General features: G+C 44.7%; 1 protein-coding gene across 4 annotated transcripts in view; it reads left to right on the top strand.

The window, feature by feature from the left end:
• MEMO1 (mediator of cell motility 1) overlaps positions 1-22,072 on the top strand; it is a 715,696-nt gene that overhangs the window by 541,812 nt on the left and 151,812 nt on the right. The window contains exon 8 of one of the 4 annotated variants that reach the window (XM_068231919.1): positions 20,979-21,080. The exons of the other annotated variants lie outside the window; for them this stretch is intronic. Within the exon in view, the coding sequence (XP_068088020.1) occupies positions 20,979-21,050 (72 nt within the window). The 3' untranslated portion in view covers positions 21,051-21,080. The remainder of the gene's footprint in view (positions 1-20,978; positions 21,081-22,072) is intronic. 4 annotated transcript variants of the gene reach the window in all.

Here is a 22,072-nt window from a genome sequence, read left to right as displayed (position 1 = left end):
GTATGAAATGCTGTAACTAGATTGGGGGAGGCAAGAATATTGTCAATACGTGAGTGTGAACTGTGGACGTGTGAGAAATGTGAATAATCTTTTTCAAATGGATTATGTCTCCAAACGTCTACTAAGTCCGTGGACTGAATGAAGGAATATAGCGTTGTGTCCTGTTTTCTTTGAGAGGGGAGGGTCATCTGAGGTAGTTGTCTATCCATTTGAGGATTTGGGACAGCATTAAAGTCACCCATCACCATTATCTTGGTATGTCTAGGAACTTTATTTATGTCACTCGCCAATTTCTGGAAAAAAAATTGAGTTATCTGAATTAGGAGCATATATTCCCCAGATAAGTAGCATAGAATTGTTAACGGAAACCTTGAATTTTATCAGTCTCCCATCAAGATCAATTTCATCCAATAACACCGTTCCAGAGAAATTCTTGTGCACTAATACTATTATCCCCGCTTTTCTGCCCTCAGATGGAGAGCCCAAGATTTGGCCTACCCAAAATTTCTTCATTAATCCAAAATCTTTTTGTTTTAGATGTGTTTCCTGGAGGACAGCAATAACTTTCATCTTATCTAGATGTCGTAGAACCTGGGTTCTTTTCTGTGGTGTTCTAAGGCCTCTCACATTCCACGTGACAATTTTCATGGAGGTTTATATACAAAGAGTGTGAGGGGTCTCAGACAACACAGAGTTACCAATATTTTTAGTTGTGTGGAGTGAATGTCCCAGCAGCATCCATCCCACCATTCCATTTTAAACCCGATAGTACAATCATAACAATGTAAATATTTGTTACATGAGCAGCGAGAGGTCCTAAGACCAGGGAGGGGGGTCAGGAGAGGGGAGACCAAACAATAAACTATATACATGTCAGTCAGGAGCAAGGAGCAGAACAAATCCCTACTAATAGCACCTAAGCTGGCAAAAAGCCAGTGTGCATCTGCAGGAATGAGTGCATCCCCCCTTTCCTCTTGAGTCACATTATCCCATTTTCTTATCGACTTCCTTTTTTCTGAAAGGAACTTAGACTTAAAGCGGTTTAACACCCAGCATTACAACTTTGCTTTAAAAGATTGCTTACAGCTTACAAACTATTATGCCAGATTTTTTTTAAGCAGAAATTCACTGAATGGGTTAAACATGACATTTTAGTGTTGGATTTAACTAGGAATCCACATCTGTTCTTATCTGTAGTTACAAAATGTATCTTTATTTGGAATACAAATAGACCTTTGAAAAGCCTGCTGGGGAAGCCCTCTTTGTTCTCTCAGAGCAGTGTTTGTTTGTTACATTGTAGATAGATACATTTGTAACTAAACAAGCAAGCACGAGGAGAATTTCTAACTAAATGCAGCACTAAAATGTCATGTTTAATCCATTCAGTGAATTTCTGATAAAAAAAAAATCTGGCATAATAGTTTATAAGCTGTAACCAATCTTTTAAAGCAAAGTTGAAATGCTGGGTGTTAGACCACTTTAAGCGATATTGATATTAATGCAATACATGACAAAAAGATGTAAAATCGCAGTATGTGCAAAAAAGAACAATAGCAGGAGCTTCTCTCGCTCCCTATTTCTTTCGTTTGTGAGCATCTCACTCCCAGACTCCTCCTATTATTAATAAAGCACAGGAACAGCTCTCATCAAAGTTATGTCATATATAGTGTTCCGTCCTGCACTTATATATGCGTTTACAAAAAGGATAAATGATTATCTCCCCTATAGCAGTAAATGTAAATCTCTATTTCAGAGATAGCGTAAATCTGCAAGTAGTAGTTGAGAAAAGATATAAAACATCGAAATAAGGAAAAAGACTAGGAAAAACATCTCAATACATCTTCATTCATCCCACACGGATGAATCTTGGCTAGATGGCATGATGGCTAGCTTAGGTGGAGAATCATGGCCTTGGAGAGGGATGGCTGCTAGCTCTGTCTGAGCGTGGTGAATGTGCAGCACGGTTACCCAAAGCTTGAATGAACTTCTCTGCCTCGGCTGGTGAAAGAAATGTGGTAACTTTCCCATCTTCTAAATAAATGTGAAGGGTAGCTGGGTAATTCAGGAAGAAACGCACCTTTTGTTTCACTAGATTTTGGCAGACGGGATTAAAAGCCTTTCTAGCCTTATTAACTTCTGCAGAATAGTCTGCAAACAAAAGCAGCTTGTTCCCCTGGATTTCCAAGGCTCTCTGTGTACGGTAAGCTTTGAAGAGTAATGTTTTCTCCGAATAGTCAAGGTATCTTACAATTACCGGGCGGGGTGTCTTTCTCTCTGGACGTAGTGGACCGATGCGATGTGCCCTTTCAACTTTGAGGGTGGTGTTCATGCCGAGTGCTTTGGGAATGTCTGCCGCGCATAAATTCGCCAAATCATCCGCCTTCACCGACTCAGGGAGGCCGATCACCCGGAGATTATTCCTGCGCGAACGGTTCTCTAGGTCATCAATGCGATCAAACATAATGACCTGTTTGTTGCAAGCAGTTTGTGCTAAGGCTGTAGCCTCCTCCGCTTTGTCGTGTGCATCGCTTACCCGTTGTTCTAGCTGGGCTATCTTGGCCTGGTGTGTTGCCACGTCCTCCTGGATCTTGCGCATCTGTTGTCCCAGTGCCTCCATTATCAAATTGGAAAGTTCCGGGCGTAGTAGAGATACTACCTCATTAGCGAGGTGCCGGTAGTCTAAGTCAAGCCCTTGTTTCGGATTAGGATCGGCATCCGTGTCCGCATCTGAAGCCTCGTGGTCTGAGTCTATCGGTGCCATCTTGGAGTCACGCGGGTCTCCGCGAGTTGGTTTCGGCTGCCGTTTCCCCTTCTCCTTGGTAGCTCTGGTGAGGTATCGGTCCATGGTGGGGCAATCCGCGGTGTCAGACATAAGTCTTTGGATGCTATTCTCGTCCTGTGTGATCGGGGAGATTAGTTAGGAGGAGGTCTGCAGCGGAGCTCACCGCCTATGCTGCCATTCCTCTCAGTGCCGGAACCGGAAGTCATGCAGGCAGTTTTTACCCAGTCTCTTTTTTATGGTGGAGTCGTGAACACTTACCTTAATTGAGGCAAGTGAGGCCTGCAGTTCTTTAGATGTTGTCCTGGGGTCTTTTGTGGCCTCTCGGATGAGTTTTCTCTGCGCTCTTGGGGTAATTTTGGTCGGCTGGCCACTCCTGGGAAGGTTCATCACTGTTCCATGTTTTTGCCATTTGTGGATAATGGCTCTCACTGTGGTTCGCTGGAGTCCCAAAGCTTTAGAAATGGCTTAATAACCTTTACCAGACTGATAGATCTCAATTACAGTACTTTTGTTCTCATTTGTTCCTGAATTTCTTTGAATCTTGGCATGATGTCTAGCTGTTGAGGTGCTTTTGGTCTACTTCTCTGTGTCGGATAGCTCCTATTTAAGTGATTTCTTGATTGAAACAGATGTGGCAGTAATCAGGCCAGGGGGTGACTACAGAAATTGAACTCAGGTGTGATAAACCACAGTTAAGTTATTCTTTAACAAGGGGTGCAATCACTTTTTCACACAGGGCAATGTAGATTTGGAGGTTTTTTTCTCACTAAATAATAAAAAAAAACATCATTTAAAACTGCATTTTGTGTTCAATTATGTTATCTTTGACTAATAGTTAACGGTTTTTGATGAGCAGAAACATTTAAGTGTGACAAACATGCAAAAGAATAAGAAATCAGGAAGGGAGCAAATAGTTTTTCACACCACTGTATGTGAGTCTGCCACACTAGCAAAGATCGTGGATTGGCACAGACATGCGGGGGGGGAAAAGGTGGGTTGCCCTAGAGGAGGACATAGTGGAATGTCCCATAAGTAAAAGGATTGTGCAAGGTAAAGGAGCAGATCTGGTAAAAAATGCGATGGAGATATTTGAAAAGCGTAGGAAAAAAGTAGGATTATCCCCATTGCCAACACCTTTGATACCAATATTAGGTAATACAAAATTTTCCCATGGGTATGCATCCTTTTAGTTATCCTAACTGGAGGGAAGAACGAGATTTAAGAGCAAGGGACTTGGTGGTGGATGCGGAATGGATTCCAGTTCAGGAGGTAGGGGTTTCAAATGAATGGAGTTAGACCCCACTGTAACAATCTGTTATAAATGGGAGAGAGACCTGGGACGAACATTTGCAGATAAACAATGGAAAAAAGTATTGAGCTTAGCCAGCTTTGTCTACCCGGGGAAAAGAAGCGGGATATAAGATATTTGCAAGGTGGCATTACACACCAAAAAGATTGAGTGGTATGTACCCAGGTACTTCGGTGCTGTGTTGGAGCTGTGGCAAGGGAAGGGGGGATATACTGCATATCTTCTGGGGATGCAATGAACTACATGAGTTTTGGGCAGCTATTAAACTCATGTTTCAAATTACATTGGTAGATCCCCAAGAGGATCCAGCTTTTTTCCTCCTCCACTGTAATGATTGGCCGTTAAAGAAATACGAGAGGTCACTGATTTTCTTCTTGGTTAATGCAGCAAGGGCTCTCATAGCAAAACGATGGAAGTCCACTCAAAGTCCCATGTTGAGTGAATGGTTTGAGGAAATAGATGAGATCTGGACGATGGAGGATCTTACTAGTTATGTACATGGAGACATGGAGAGACAGAGAGAGAGATGGAGACAGTGGAAGGAGTTTAACTACTTCAAGGACAATTGTAGGGAGGACGGCCATGTTTTTTTCCTTTTGTGCAATACCAGTTGCCTGGCTGTCCTGCTGATCCTTTGTCTCTAATACTTTTAGCCATAGACCCTGAACAGTCATGCATCATTAATGTCGGAACTGACAAGATTAGCTACATGCTTGTTTCTGGTGTTATTCAGACACTATTGCATCCAAAGACATTAGCAGGGCTGCCAGGAAACTGGTATTGCTTAAGGAGGAATAAATATGGCAGCCTCCTTATACCTCTCCCTACAGTTGTCTTTTCAGCCTTCAGTCATTTTTTTTACCTTATGCATCCGAGCAATTTTCACCTCCCATTCATTCGCCAATAACTTTATCACTACTTATCACAATGAATTGATCTATATCTTGTTTTTTTCCACCATCAATTAGGCTTTCTTTGGGTGGTACATTTTGCTAAAAATTATATTTTTTCTAAATGCATTTTTACAGGCATATTAACCTCCTGGGCGTTACGGACGAGCTCAGCTCATCCAGTAACGCCACAGGGCACTGCTCGGGCCCTGGTGGGCCGATTTGAATAATTTTTTGTTGAAACACTTTGCTAGCTGCGTGTTTCTCCGATCCCCACCGATCCGCCGCTACCCGCCGTGAAAGAGGGGGCCCCCCGCATACCCCGTGCGCAGCCTGGCCAATCGCCGCCAGGCTGCGCTATGGGGTGGATCGGGAATCCCTGTGACGTCACAACGTCGATTACATCATTCCATGGCGACGGGGAAGCCTTGAAGGAAATGCCGTTCACAACAGGATTTCCTGATGGGCTTGATCGCCGGCGGCGATCGGAGGGGTGGGAGGGATGCCGCAGGGAGGGGGGGGGGGGAAATCATGTAGCTAGCGCTAGGCTAGCTACATGATAAAAAAAAAAAGTTTAAAAAACCCTCCCACGGCCGCGGGAATCAAAAAGCCAGGGAGGTTAAGAAAAAATGGAAAAAAATCATGATTTCTCAGTTTTCAGCCATTATAGCTTTAAAATAATACATGCTGCCAGAATTAAACCATACGTATTTTATTTGCCCATTTGTCCCGGTTATTACACCATTTAAATTGTCCCTATCGCAATGTATGGTGCCAATATTTTATTTGGAAATAAAGGTGCATTTTTTTAGCTTTGTGTCCATCACTATTTACAAGCTTATAATTTTAAAACATATTAGTTGTATTCCCTCTTCACATGCATATTAAAAAAGTTCAGCCCCTTAGGTAACTATTTATTTTTAAATTGTAATATTTTTTTTTTTTTTGTAGTTAAAAATGTTATTTTGGTATTATTTGGGTTTGGGAGGTAAACAGTTAATTTTAAATGTAATTTATTGTGTCTTTTTGTATTAAAAATGTTGTGCATGTAGTTTTACTATTTTGAATTAGTTTTTGTTTTTCTATCCTGTGAGCGAGCAAGCTCGCTCACAGGAACTACAAGGACGACGTGATTTTTTTTTTTTTTCAGAAAGACCGCGGCCTCTGAAAAGAAGCCGTTGGTTTTTCTACCGGGGACTTAGATCAATGAATGGAAACAATGTTTCCATTCATTGATCTCCGAGCTACCGGGGGGGGACGGCACGGGAGCGTGTGAACGTGCACAGCAGCCTTTTGGATGTGAAAGTTACATCCAAAAGGCGAACTTAGTTTTACTATTTTGAGTTAGTTTTTGTTTTTCTCGCTCGCTCACAGGAACTACAAGGAGGACATGATTTTTTTTATTTATTTTTTCAGAAAGACTGCGGCCTCTGAAACGAAGCCGTCGTTTTTTCTACCGAGGACTTAGATCGATGAATGGAAACAATGTTTCCATCCATTGATCTCCGAGCTAAGTCACATCCAAAAGGTAAACTTGGTTAGAGTCAAAGGAACTTGAGCAATTGTTCAGAAAGGAGTGATCTAGCTGGGATGGAGATGTTGACCGTAGCCCCCTGGGGTTCAGTGTCAGATAAGAACTATGGTAGCAAAAGATGAAGAGATTACAAAATAAGTAAAGACTGATCTGGGAAAGGGGGGGCTGAGAATGATGAAAGTTGGTGGTTGGCTGGTGGGTGGTTGACGTGAGGGAAGGGGGGGTGGGGGTATAATATTGGAGCTTGAGGAAATGATGAAAAGGATAGGATTAGATGTAAGTACAGAAATCTATAGGTTTTTTTTTGGGGGGAGGGGGAAGCACCTATGTAAAATGAGTTTGAGGGTATGAACAGACTATAATATTAGACAGCATTATACTGTTGTACAGGTGTTTCCTATTAAGAGTTAGACGTGGTCCGAACTTCAATTTTTAAAATAGTTTGCAAATACGCGAACCGGGTGAACCACAATAGACTTCAATGGGCAGGCGAATTTTAAAAACTACAAAAATTGTTTCTGGCCACAAAAGTAATGGAAAAGTGGTTTCAAGGGGTCTAACACCTGGAGGGGGGGCATGGCAGAGTGGGATACATGCCAAAAGTCCCTGGGAAAATTACATATTTGACGCAGAGCAAGGTTATAATCCCTAAAGAGCAGAAATTGCATTGCTAAATTGGAGGCATAACGTGCTTTAAAACATCTTGCGTGTGTATTCATAAATCAGGTAGTGTAAGTAGTGTACTGCTTCACACTGACATACCAAACTGCCGCAAACAGCCACAAAGGCTGTTTATTTGTGTGCTGCTTTTATTATTGTGTGCATACCGTTGGTGTTTGTGTTTTGTGATCAGGTGCCTTCGCAAAGCAGTTGTCCCTAGTTGGGTGTTGGGCTTCCCACGACTCAGTTTCTTTCGGCAGAGGTTGCAGATGGCATTGCTGGTATCAGAGGCAAACCAAACACGCCACACTGGTGAGCTTTGGAATATCGGCATTCGGGTGGTGGCAACAGCAGGCGTAGAAGGGCGTGTTGGCTGGATGACCCCAAGTGCATCACTAAATGCATCATGTGCGAATGACTCCTCTGACACATCAAATGGAGCAGCTGGGTTGCTAGCGGTAGAAGTGTTAAGTTTTTGTGTGAAACCAAAAACTGAGCAGGAGGAGGACGGTGCGTCAAGGAGGTTCTGTGCGGAAGCTGTAGAATATGTGGTGCACTGTTCAAGCCAGTCAACCACATCCTCAGAATCTTGGAGGTTGAGGGTACTTGCCTTCTGAACACTGTACTTTGGTCGAGGGCCGCAGGAAATCACGCCAGCACAACCTCGGAAATACCTGTGGGGTGGCTTGCCTCTGCCTGTTATTTTTCCCATATTGGGGGTATGCAGGACTACTAACAATATTCAATAGTGGTAGACAGTGTGTGTAATCACAAAGAGGCACGCAATCAGTGTCAAATACACAGCAGGTGTGTGTGTATCACTGGGCTGTGCACTTTAACACACACACAGAGATATCCACTGGTCTAATACAGTGTGCAGTCACTCACACACAGATGCAGTGGAAAGATATTGTCAGGCCTGTTGGAATATCCCCTCACATATCCTCTCCAATGGCCCAATCTACCTCCACACGCTTCACCCTATGTGGTGCGTCCCTGCTTGAACGAGAGATGAGAAGACAACACCTACCCGACTTCGGTTACACCCACGCCTTTAGTGTGCAAGGTATTGGAGCTGAATGCAGGGTGAACAAATAAACTTCCAGGCCTAAACAAGAACACAGAGTAGCAAAGTCCAGCAACAGTCCAGGGTCATACATGGGTAAACAGAGATAACGCAGTACAGGAGGGCTAGAAGAGAGGTCAAAGAACGTATCCGAGGTCAAACCAGGCAGCAAACCGTCATAACGATAATCCAGGCAATAGGTCGGTTCAGGCAGCAGACAAGGGAGGTCCAGTAAACAAGCAGAGGTCAAAATCCAGATAATCCAATATAGCAAGAGCAGGTATACAGAGCAACCAGCAAGCTAGAGCTATCACGGGCAACATGCAACTGTCACAACAAGGTTTAAATACTGACAGCATCCAATCAGAGGCCGGCCACATGCACACAACAGCCAATCATACGCCGGCATTAATCCTGTTTAAGGGCCCATTCACACCTGAGCGGGAATCGCACGATTCCCGCTCGCGGCAAACCGCTAGCGGTTCTGCAAGAACCGCTACACATTGTAGCCAGTGGCCGTGTTCTCACTGCCGCGGTTGCGGTTAGCGATAACCGCAACCGCGTTGCATGCAGCGGTTTGCCGGCGACGAGCGCTCCGCGATTTGCGATCGTGATTAGCGTGCATAGCACGCTAATCGTGATCGCTCCAAAACCGCCGCAGTGTCCGGTGATTTTTCCGCGCTAATCGCGGGAAAATCACTCCCGCAGAACGCCGGCGGTAATCGCCGGCGTTCTGCGATTGTAAGTGTGAATGGGCCCTTAAGTGTCAGCTGACAGAGAGATCAGCTGACACAGGTGGCAATACATGTCAGATGACTAACCAGTACTGGCTAGCAAAACACCCTGACTGTGTGTCAGCTATAGCATAGTGGTTAAGAGCATTGCCTTCGACGTGAGAGACCAGGGTTTAATCCCAGCCAGGGTCAACATCCATTATATTATTTATTACATAAACCCCTGCCTAAGTGTCAGCTGACTACCCTGTCAGCTGACACTACTTCTGTCGCCGCCTCAGACCATACTGCGGCCGAGAGGAGCGAGACATCCGCCCATCAGTATGCGCAAAGCGATCCCTTACAGATATGCACTGTGCCACTTGTCTAATACAGTGTGCTGTCAGACAGTGGGACTACAAAGCAGGCAGCAGCTGTCTGTGGGCTGTATATATGCAGTGTCACCCACAAAGAGAGCTATGCTTTAGTAAGTTAAATCACACAAATAGAGTGGGAAGAAATGCAATGATGGTAATACAGTATGTCAGCAAGCAAGGGCCACCTGTGACAGGGCTGTATCTATGCAGTGTCAGTGTCATATACACACACACACAAAATCAGAAGATTAGCCCAAAAAAGAGCTGTTTTGGGGTGCTTGCAACAACAAATTTCAGCGAGGAGCAAGCTAACAAGCCTAACTAATGCTTTCCCTACCTTTGCAGCAATGTCTCTCCCTTCTCTCACTAAGCAGGCAGCAGACAGAGTGAGAACATGGCCGACGCTGCTGCCTTTTATAAGGGGAGGGGGGTCCAGGAGGGAGTGCAGCCTGATTGGCTGCCATGTGTCTGCTGACTGTGATGTACAGGGTCAAAGTTTAGCCCAATGACAAGTATAGGAGGCAGGGCGAACGCGCATAAAAATTCGCTATTTGACGTGGACGCGAACAACAAAAATTTGCACGAACTACCCGCCAGCGAACTGTTTGGGCCATCTCTATTAAGAGTATACTTATCCTTTTGGGGTGTGAGGTACTATTGATTTTATGTGATGCATATGAGATTTTGGTATATTGATATATTGGAAAAATAAAGATATTATAAAAAAAAAAATAGAGTATTGCTAAATATTCTTCTACTGGCTATTTTATGCGCCCTTTAAACCTTTTTTTTTTTTGGGGGGGGGGGTAAACCGCACACCCAAATTAGTTTACAACGCTTCTAAACGTACGCCTCCTGATTACTGAACACAACACATGGACAACAAGGAGGATTTTGGTAGCGTTTTAACAGCCTGAACCTTTATTTCAACATCCAGGTGATCCTGCAAAGCACTTCACAGCTTGGATTTCGGATGTTTGAGAATTACGTGTTTGCCGCAAATGAGAATCTTACTTGATGCTAGAAAATTAACTTTGTCAATTCACTGCCTTGGAGCAGGAGGACAGTGTATATTCTACACTTAAACAGTAGCAGATAAAACTTATGCTCTAACCAACCACATTTACATCTTTGCCCCCTAAAGTAACTGTGGTTGTAGAAAGATATAAATTCCAACAACATGGACAGAATGCTGGTGAATCCACAGTACTCTGTATTGCAGCATTGAGACAGCTGGCAGCTACATGTGATTTTTGGTACTATAGCCGAGAAAATGATAAAACAGAAAGTGCTATGACTGAGGGCCCGTTTCCACTATAGCGTTGCGGAATCGCCGGCGAATCACCGCAGGCAAATCGCATGCGGGTGTGATTCCGCATGCGTTTTTTTGCCGCGATTTCGCATAGGTTAGGGTGATGCGATTTTAACCATGTCACTGTCTGTGTGAATTAACATGGGTACCTATGCGAAATCGCATGCGAATTCGCGGCAAAAAACGCATGGGGAAAACTCATGCGATTTCCCTATTAAATACATTGCGTGCGATTCGCCTGCATTCCACACGCAGGCGAATTCTGAGGGCTGTGCCATGCAGAAAAATCCTGGACAGAAAAACGCACAGCAAAACTGACAAGTGGAAACAGGCCCATCCACTTGTATTGGCTGTGCGAATCCGCATGCGGGAAACGCATGCGGATTCGCGATAGTGAAAACGGGCCCTGAAGCAAAAATAGTCAGGGGACTATAGGTCTATAGGTGCTATACAGCAGAGTTCTCCAGCCCTGTCCTCAAGGCCCACCAACAGTGCATGTTTTGCAGAAAACCACAAACATACACAGGTGAGGTAATTAGTGTCTCAGCAGAGCTGATGAACTGCCTCTGTGGTTCTATACAAAACATGCACTGTTAGTGGGCCTTGAGGACGGGGTTGGGGAACACTGTTAGTAAACAGGCTATAAATCCAGCATCTGTTTCCCCTGAGATGAACATTAACCTTCCTGGCGGTAAGCCCGAGCTGAGCTCGGGGTAAGCCGCCGGAAGGCACCGCTCAGGCCCCGCTGGGCAGATTTGCATAATTTTTTTTTTGCTGCACGCAGCTAGCACTTTGCTAGCTGCGTGCAGTGCCCGATCGCCGCCGCTACCCGCCGATCCGCCGCTATCCGTCGCGCCGCAGCCGCCCCCCCCCCCCCCCAGACCCCGTGCGCTGCCTGGCCAATCAGTGCCAGGCAGCTCTATGGGGTGGATCGGAATCCCCTTTGACGTCACGACGTCGATGACGTCGGTGACGTCATCCCGTCCCCGTCGCCATGGCGACGGGGGAAGCCCTCCGGGAGATCTTGTTCTTTGAAGGGGGGCTGGGGGGATGCCGCTGAGCAGCGGCTATCATGTAGCGAGACTTTGTCTCGCTACATGAAAAAAAAAAAAAATTAAAAAAAAAGATTTGCTGCCCCCTGGCGATTTTTTTGCAAACCGCCAGGAGGGTTAAGGCTCAAAGCAAGGGTGTAACAACATGAACTGTAGCACAGACCTGCACATAGACAAAACCAGTACTGTTTCAGGTGTGGCTCCACACAGCACATGGATACTGGCCAGCAAAGAACGCACAATTCTGAAAATGTATGGAAACCGGACACTTTGAAAAAAATTGTTGTCATTCTAACTGCTAGACAGGTTCAGGAAGATTCTTATCCAGAAGTAATTGTCTTGAAGTGTACCCAAGGCAATCATCAGGTACAAAAGCACATATTAACCTAAGAAGAGGGAAGCCTCTGGATCCTATAGAAGGCTGCCTGTGGTGTCCTCCGGTCTCACGTTGCCAGTAGCGGACACATCAAAGATTTCTAAGAAGGGCTTGTCAGAAATCTGATAGGTGTGGTACTTTTTTTTTTCAAGCTGGAGCTGCTCTTTCATGAGCTGCTCTTTCTGTGATACTGGGTGGCCCCAATGTTTCAGACGGTCCCAACAAGCGGCAGCAGGAACGAGCAGGACCCAAGATGCCTCTATAGCAGTGATGGCTAACCTTGGCACTCCAGCTGTGACAAAACTACAAATCCCATCATGCCTCTGCCTCCCAGAGTTGCTTAGAGCTGTCAGAGTATTGCAATGCCTCATGGGACTTGTAGTTCCACCACAGCTGGAGTGCCAAGGTTAGCCATCACTGCTCTATAGGATCCAAAGGCCTCTCTCTTTTCAGGTAAGTATTTCCTTTTAGCTCCGCAATTCAGCTCGGGTTCACATTAAGTGTGGATAAAAATAACTTTAAATTCAGATAAACTTTTATGCACTTTTACTAATGCCACTGCTAATCAGAACCATTCCATTAAGCTGATTCTTGATACAGGTTTTGCTGTTTCTATACTACATGAGGAAATCTACTTCCAGTACTTTGCAAATACAATCCGCCTCCTATACCTCGTCATTGGGCTAAATTTTGACATTCTACATCACAGTCAGCAAACACACGACAGCCAATCAGGCTGCACTCCCTCATGGACCCTTCCCCCCCTTATAAAAACACCACAGCGTCGGCCATGTTCTCACTCTGCTGATCTTGCTATAGTGAGAAGGGAAAGTGCTTGCTGCAGATGGGGAAAGCGTTAGTTAGGCTATTGTTAACTTGCTCCTCGCTGAATTTTGTTCTTGAAAGCACCCCCAAACAGCTCTTTTGAGAGCTAATATTCTTCTGATCTGTTTTTTTTTTTTTGTTGTTGTGTGTGTGAGACCTCAGACAGACATAGATACAGCCCTGTCGCAACTGGGCCTGGGCTAGTTGCTGTACTTTGCATATCTTTTCACTGCATTTGTGATTTAACTTACTAAAGCATAGCTGTCTTTGTGGGTGACACACTGCATAGATAGAGCCCACAGACAGCTGCCAGGCCAGCTTGGATTTGTAGTCCCACCACTGGCAGCACACTGTATTACCATACCATTGCATATTTTTTTCACTGTATTTGTGATTTAACTTACTAAAGCATAGCTGTCTTTGTGGGTGACACTGCATAGATGCAGCCCACAGACATTTGCCTGCCAGGCCAGCTGGGATTTGTAGTCCCACCACTGGCAGCACACACTATTATACCAGTTTATACCTTCCCATTGTACCTGTGTGAAAGCACACTGTATTCTACCAGTGCATACCTTCCCATTGTACCTGGCGGGCTTGCTGGAACTGTTAGCCCGCCAGCTGTTACAATACAAGCTGGTGGACTCTGTGGCCTTCCGAAAGTTTGTGGCGATTGGGACACCGCAGTAGAAGATACCAGGCCGCAATTATTTTTCCAAAAAGGCAATACCCGAACTGTACCATAATGTTGAAAGGCAAGTGGTGTCATCTCTGGCACAAAGCATTGGGTCAAGGGTCCACCTGACCACGGATGCCTGGTCTGCAAAGCACGGTCAGGGCAGGTACATTACTTACACGGCACATTGGGTCAACCTGGTGTCCACTGGCAAGCATGGAGTACCTGGCTGTGCAACAGACTTGGTGGTGACAGCTCCACGGCTTGCAGGCAGGCCTGCTGCCACCTCCTTTTCTTCACCTCCTACTCCTCCTACTACATCCTCTTTGCTTTCATCCTCCTCCTCCTCGGCTGAGTGCTACTCTACTGCTCAAACTGCACACCCCCAGCTCCACAAGGCCTATGCCGCATGCCAGGTACGACGGTGTCACGCCATCTTGGACATGTCTTGCCTCAAATCTGAGAGTCACACTGGAGCAGCACTCCTGGCTGCTCCGTACAAACAGGTAGAACAGTGGCTAACCCCGCACCAACTGGATATAGGCAACGTAGTGTGTGACAATGGCAGCAATCTCATTTCGTTTTTGAATTTAGGCAAGTCGACACGTGCCCTGCATGGCACATGTGCTGAATCTTATAATCCAACGATTTTTGTGCAAGTTCCCAGGCTTACAGGAGGTCCTGAGGCAGTCCAGGAAGGTGTGTGGGCATTTCAGGCGTTCGTACACGGCCATGACGTGCGTGTCCGATATTCAGTGGAGAAACAACTTGCTGGTGAGGCGCTTGATTTGCAATAGCCCGACTCACTGGAATTCAACACTCCTCATGTTTGACCGCCTGCTACAACGGACGAAAGCAGTCAGTATCTGTACAACTACGGTGAAAGGTCAGGCTCTGGGGAGCTAGGGTTTTTCTGGCCGAAGTACTGGACACTCATGCGTAATGCCTGCAGGCTCATGTGTCCGTTTGAGGAGATGACAAACCTGGTGAGTCGCAATGAAGGTGCCATCAGTGACCTGATCACATACGCTTTCTTCCTTGATCGTGCCGTGCGTAGATCAAGCTGTAGAGGAGCGTGAACAGGAAGAGGAGGAAGAGTTATTTGAACCATCGCCAGAAGCAGATATCATCAACACCTGCGGCATCACAGAGGAGGGGAGAGGAGGAGGAGTAGGAGGAGTCTGGGGAAGAGGAGTCAGAAAAGGAAGATGGCTTCGCAGGGGGCTTGTGCTGCTCAGCTTGCATTCAAATTTTAGAATTTAGATTAGTGTTAGCACATAATTTGCATCTGAATTGTATTCAAGGTGTGTATTTAGCCCCAAGGGGCTGGGCATATCTCTGGAGCTTTCACTTCACTTGCAGCCTGTGAGCGCTGCCCATTGCTTGCTGTCTTTTGAACCAATGTGTATACCATTTATGGCTTGCTGCACCAGGTAAGGATTATGATTTTAATTTTAGACTAGCTAGGGTTCACTGTTGGATATGTTTCACTGTTGAATATGCTTCACTGTTACATTAGTTTGAGGTTTTAACCCTTTTTTCTTTTTTTTTCTTCTTTGGACACTTTTCATTGTTTGAACATGCTTCACTTTTTGATATGTTTCACTGCTAGATTAGTGGTTAGTTTCTCTCCTGTTGGCATGTCACCGCCGTAGGAGAGTCTGTTAGGGATAATTTGTGCACAACTTATGCTGAAGCTAACGCCCCCTTTACTGTACCTGTTTTGACACTACTGATACTGACACTACTGATACTTGTGCAGGTAGTCAATTCAGGTGCAGCATTTGTTTGGAAGCGCTGCCATTTCCTTCTGCTGTACAAAACTAGTATGGAAGTACTGAGGTCTGCACAAATTGAATAGGAAAGATAATGTGTTTATTTACAAGGTGCAATTTACATATATACATACACCAACGATATACATACAACTGTCCAATCTGAACACCGTGTACTAATAACCTAGATACTAAATACAACAAGTATGCAGGATAAGATTACACAGATTACAATATGTACAATAGCAACATACAAGACATAGATATGTAAAAACTGACAATTGTACAGTAGCAATGATATATACAGAACGTTACTAATATATATATATATATATATATATATATATATATATATATATATATATATATATATATATATATATATATATATATATATATACATATTACTAACCAAAAGTTTGGACACACCTCATTGAAAGTTTTCTTTATTTTCATGACTATGAACATTGTAGATTCACACTGAAGGCGTCCAAACTGAATTAACCTCCTTAGCGGTAACCCCGAGCTGAGCTGAGCTCGGGGTAAGCCGCTGCGGAGGATTTCGCTGGGCCAATTTTCATAATTTTTATTTTTTAAACACGCAATAAGCACGGTGCTTGCTGCGTGTTCAGGTCGATTGCGGCCCCTTGCCGCTGATGCGCCGCTATCCGCCGCGATACCGGCCCCCCCGCATAACCCTTGCGCAGACTGGCCAATCGCCGCCAGGCTGCGCTATGGGGTGGATCGGGACTCCGTGTGACGTCATGACGTCGATGACGTCACTCCGTTCGTCGCCATGGCAACAGGGGAAGCCCTGAAGGTAATCCCGTTTAGAACGGGATTTCGGATGGGCTTGATCGCCCACAGCGATCGGAGAGGTGGGAGGGAGGCCGTAGGGAGGGGGGAATCGTGTAGCTAGCGCTAGGCTAGCTACATGATAAAAAAAAAAATTAGGCTTAAAAAACCTCCCGCGGCCGCGCAGCCAGTCGCAGAACAATAGACCGCCAGGAAGGTTAACACATGTGGAAGTATAGTCCATAACCAAAAGGTGTGAAACAACTGGAAATATCACATATTCTAGGTTCTTCAAAGTGCCACCTTTTGCTTTGATTACTGCTTTGCACACTCTTGGCATTCTCTTGATGATCTTCAAGGGTAGTCACCTGAAATGGTTTTTACTTCACAGGGTGTGCCCTGTCAGGTTTAATAAGTGGGATTTCTTGGGTTATAAATGGGGTTGGGACCATTGGGGTTGCATTGTGGGGAAGTCAGGTGGATACACAGCTGATAGTCCTACTGAATAGACTGTTAGAATTTGTATTATGGCAATAAAAAAGCAGCTAAGTAAAGAAAAACGAGTGGCCATCATTACTTTAAGAAATGAAGGTCAGTCAGTCCAGATGACCTGGCCTCTACAGTCACCAGACCTGAACCCAATCGAGATGGTTTGGGGCGAGCTGGACCGTAGAGTGAAGGCAAAAGGGCCAACAAGTGCTAAGAATCTCTGGGAACGCCTTCAAAACTGTTGGAAGACCATTTCAGGTGACATCAAGAGAATGCAAAGAGTGTGCAAAGCCGTAATCAAAGCAAAAGGTGGCTTCTTTGAAGAACCTAGAATATGACATATTTTCAGTTGTTTCACACTTTTTGGTTATGTACTATACTTCCACATGTGTTAATTCATAGTTTGGATGCCTTCAGTGTTCATAGTCCTGAAAATAAAGAAAACTCTTTGAATGAGAAGGTGTGTCCAAACTGTTGGTCTTTACTGTGTGTGTGTATGTATGTATGTATGTATGTATGTATGTATGTATGTATATATATGTATGTATGTATATATATGTATATATATGTATATGTATATATAGATCTATCTCGTTACTATCTATATATATATATACTGTATATATATATATATATATATATATATATATATACACAGAACGTTTTTATATATATATATATATATATAGTAACAAGATATATATACAGGCTCTTCTCAAAAAATTAGCATATTGTGATAAAGTTCATTATTTTCTGTAATGTACTGATAAACATTAGACTTTCATATATTTTAGATTCAAATACACACAACTGAAGTAGTTCAAGCCTTTTATTGTTTTAATATTGATGATTTTGGCATACAGCTCATGAAAACCCCAAATTCCTATCTCAAAAAATTAGCATATTTCATCCGACCAATACAAGAAAAGTGTTTTTAAAACAAAAAAAAGTCAACCTTCAAACAATTATGTTCAGTTATGCACTCAATACTTGGTTGGGAATCCTTTTGCAGAAATGACTGCTTCAATGCGGCGTGGCATGGAGGCAATCAGCCTGTGGCACTGCTCAGGTGTTATGGAGGCCCAGGATGCTTCGATAGCGGCCTTAAAGGGAACCAGAGAGGATGCAATATACATACCTGGGGCTTCCTCCAGCCCCATACGCACGGATCGCTCCCACGTCGCACTCCTCCGCTGCCTGCATCAGCCGCCACCGGGTCCCGTCATTGCCGCGAGTCGGCAAGTCGGCCGGCGGACGCGGCCAATTCTCCGCATCACAGGGTGCTCTCCCCATACAGATACGCATGTGGCTGTTAACTGCGCAGCCGCATGCGTACATGTATGGAGGGAGCCCCTGTGATGCGGACAATTGGCCGCGTCCGCCGGAAGTGACGGGTCCGGTACCGGCGGATCCAGGAAGCTGAGGATGGCGGCGTGGGAGCGATTCAGGCTTATGGGGCTGGAAGAAGCCCCCGGTATGTATAAAATCTGTTTCTTTTTTCACCCCCCGTTCCTCTCTGGTTCCCTTTAAGCTCATCCACAGTATTGGGTCTTGTGTCTCTCAACTTTCTCTTCACAATATCCCACAGATTCTCTATGGGGTTCAGGTCAGGAGAGTTGGCAGGCCAATTAAACACAGTAATACCATGGTCAGTAAACCATTTACCAGTAGTTTTGGCACTGTGAGCAGGTGCCAGGTCGTGCTGAAAAATGAAATCTTCATCTCCATAAAGCTTTTCAGCAGATGGAAGCATGAACCCACTTTTGAACCAGAAACAGTGGCAGAGGCGCCTGACCTGGGCTACAGAGAAGCAGCACTGGACTGTTGCTCAGTGGTCCAAAGTACTTTTTTCGGATGAAAGCAACTTTTACATGTCATTCGGAAATCAAGGTGCCAGAGTCTGGAGGAAGACTGGGGAGAGGGAAATGCCAAAATGCCTAAAGTCCAGTGTCAAGTACCCACAGTCAGTGATGGTCTGGGGTGCCATGTCAGCTGCTGGTGTTGGTCCACTGTGTTTTATCAAGGGCAGGGTCAATGCAGCTAGCTATCAGGAGATTTTGGATCACTTCATGCTTCCATCTGCTGAAAAGCTTTATGGAGATGAAGATTTCATTTTTCAGCACGACCTGGCACCTGCTCACAGTGCCAAAACCACTAGTAAATGGTTTACTGACCATGGTATTACTGTGCTCAATTGGCCTGCCAACTCTCCTGACCTGAACCCCATAGAGAATCTGTGGGATATTGTGAAGAGAAAGTTGAGAGACGCAAGACCTAACACTCTGGATGAGCTTAAGGCCGCTATCGAAGCATCCTGGGCCTCCATAACACCTGAGCAGTGCCTCAGGCTGATTGCCTCCATGCCACGCCGCATTAAAGCAGTCATTTCTGCAAAAGGATTCCCAACCAAGTATTGAGTGCATAACTGAACATAATTATTTGAAGGTTTACTTTTTTTGTTTTAAAAACACTTTTCTTTTATTGGTCAGATGAAATATGCTAATTTTTTGAGATAGAAATTTGGGGTTTTCATGAGCTGTATGCCAAAATCACCAATATTAAAACAATAAAAGGCTTGAACTACTTCAGTTGTGTGTATTTGAATCTAAAATATATGAAAGTCTAATGTTTATCAGTAATTTACAAAAAATAATGAACTTTATCACAATATGCTAATTTTTTGAGAAGATCCTGTGTGTATATGTATATGTGTATATATATATATATATATATATATATATATATATATATATATATATATATATATATATATATATATATATATATATATATATATATATACACACCACACACAGATGCAAGACACGGTTCACAATATCTACACTAGCCACACCCTAGACATGAAACATACAAGCTGGCAATTGTGCAACAGCAAAGATAAGTGCACACATATACACATAGTAACAGCAATCTCAATACACAGTGGAATAGTCAAACAAGCCACTATAAATAACAAGATGTGACCAGAGCACAGGCCTAACTGCACAGAATGACCTAGCAACGTCTAGGGCAAGCTCGGCCCTCCAGCTGTTACGGAACTACAAGTCCCACAATGCATTTACCTTTATGAGTCATGACTGTGGGTGTCAGACTCCTGCAATGCATTGTGGGATTTGTAGTTCATTAACAGCTGGAGGGCCAAGTTTGCCCATGCCTGGTCTAGCCACAGTCTTAAATAGAGCAAGCTGGTCATTTGACGCCTCCAAGTGTTCACAGAGCTCCCTCTGCAGGGCAGTCCAGAAATTACAGAGTATCCAACAATAATAAAGACTCCTGCTGGTGGACAGCGGAAGTTCATGCCAAGCCCAAAATTCACCACCAGCAGGATTCCAACAGCATGATAAGGGGCTTGTGTATCACAATGAAGCAATTACCTATATGAGTGTGTTGGGAGGGCACACCCAATATAAGGTAGTTGGTTGCTTCATTGTGGACAGACCAAATTCGATCAGCTGGACAGTCACTGTTGTTCTGTCATTGAGCTACCTCAGCCTGATTATATGGCCTGGAAAAACACCATTGCCTGCACTTTCGCCATCGAGCACACAATCACGGCCATCGCTACACAAACAGTTGTTCACGGTGCGTTAAACAGTGAGTTTAGTCATTGTGAAGCAGTACACTACTTACACTACCTGATCCATGTATACACACGCAAGATGTTTTCAAGCACTGTATGCCTCCAATTTAGCAATGCAATGTGATTTCTGCCCTTTAGGGATTGTAACCCTGCTCTTCCTCAAATCTGTCATTTTCCCAGGGACTTTTTGCGTGTATCCCACTCCGCCATGCCCCCCTCCAGGTGTTAGACCCCTTGAACCATCTTTTCCATAATTTGCGGCCAGAAACAGTGTTTGTAGTTTTTAAATTTCGCCTGCCCATTGAAGTCTATTGCAGTTCGCCGGTTTTCAGACTTGCAGAAGTTCGCGTCCGTGGACCCAAAATCAGAGGTTCGCGCCATCTCTATTCTAGATAAAGCTATTTACTGAGATTGAATTGGGCCTAGGTGCTTTTAGAACAGAGGCACTGGCAGGGTAGAGCATATGCTTGTCAAAACAAGTGAGTTTTTAAAGAGCGTTTAATGGTAGGCGAGTGATGGATATGTTGTAGGAGGGCATTCCAGAGGAGGGGTGAAGCGCGTGCAAAATCTTGTAAATGTAAATGTGAGGAGGTAATTCTAGAGGAGGGCAACAGAACTTCATGTGCAGATCTGGGGTTGGGTTGGTATCTGGAAACTAGTGTGGAGATGTACAGGGGAGAGAGATTGTGGAGAGTTTTGTAGGTTAGGATTAAGAATTTGAACTGGATTCTCTGGTTAATTGGCAGCCAGTGAAGAGCTTGACAGAGAGGGGCAGCAGAGGAAGATCGAGAAGAAAGATGAATAAGACGAGCAGCTGAGTTCAGCACCGACTGGAGCGGGACCAGAAGGTAGTCCACAAAGTAGTATGTTGCAATAGCCCAGCCAAGATATTATAGGAGCATGTATTAACATTTTAGTTGAGTGAGAAAAGGTTGCATGCTAGATATGTTTGTGAGCTGGAGATGACAGAAACTGGTTAAGGGAGTGAACTTGATGAATAAAAGAGAGAGGAGTTGAATAATACCCCTAAGCACCGTGCTTTTGGAACTATGGAAGTTATGGGAGTGTCATTAACTTTTTTTTATTGTTGTTTCATGCAAAGTGGAGGACAGAGACTGTGGAAAAATGATTATTTCTGTTTTAATAATAATAATATAATAATCTGAACATTTATATAGCGCTTTTCTCCTGTCGGACTCAAAGCGCTCAAGAGCTGCAGCCACTGGGACGCGCTCAGGAGGCCACCCTGCTGTGTTAGGAAGTCTTGCCTTGAACTCCTTACTGAATAGGTACTGACCCTAGCCAGGATTCGAACCCTGGTCTCCCATGTCAAAGGCAGAGCCCTTAACCAGTACTCCATTCAGCCACTCCTTACTCCATTCAGCCACTCCTACATTTTACTCATATTAACCCCCTCCCGACCACCTAACGCCGATTGGCATCGGGAGAGTGGCAGCCCCAGGACCGCCTAACGCTGAAAGGAGTGAAGTCCTGGGGCGGGGTTTTGCAGGAGATCACACGCGCCAATGCTCCGCTTTAATGTCAGAGCTCCACTCCGTCATCAGTCTACCAGTGACGATCGCCACTAGGAGACTGTCTATTTACATTGTTCAGCGCTGCGATCTACGACAGCCCTGTACTGGGGACAGCCCTTTCACTCGGCTGTCCCCTGGGGAGGCTCAAGAGCGATCGGCTCTCATAGGCTGATGACTATGACAGCCAATCGTGGCGATTGGCTGGCGTGGGTAGGGAGTAGGGAATCCTTGCACAATCTGGGCCCTGGATACCTGAAGGACTTGTTGCAACTGCATCACACCTCCCACAATCTTAGATCAAAAGG

Source organism: Hyperolius riggenbachi, chromosome 4 (genome assembly GCF_040937935.1).
Source record: "Hyperolius riggenbachi isolate aHypRig1 chromosome 4, aHypRig1.pri, whole genome shotgun sequence".
NCBI lineage: Eukaryota > Metazoa > Chordata > Amphibia > Anura > Hyperoliidae > Hyperolius > Hyperolius riggenbachi.
This window is presented reverse-complemented; position numbering and strand designations above follow the sequence as displayed.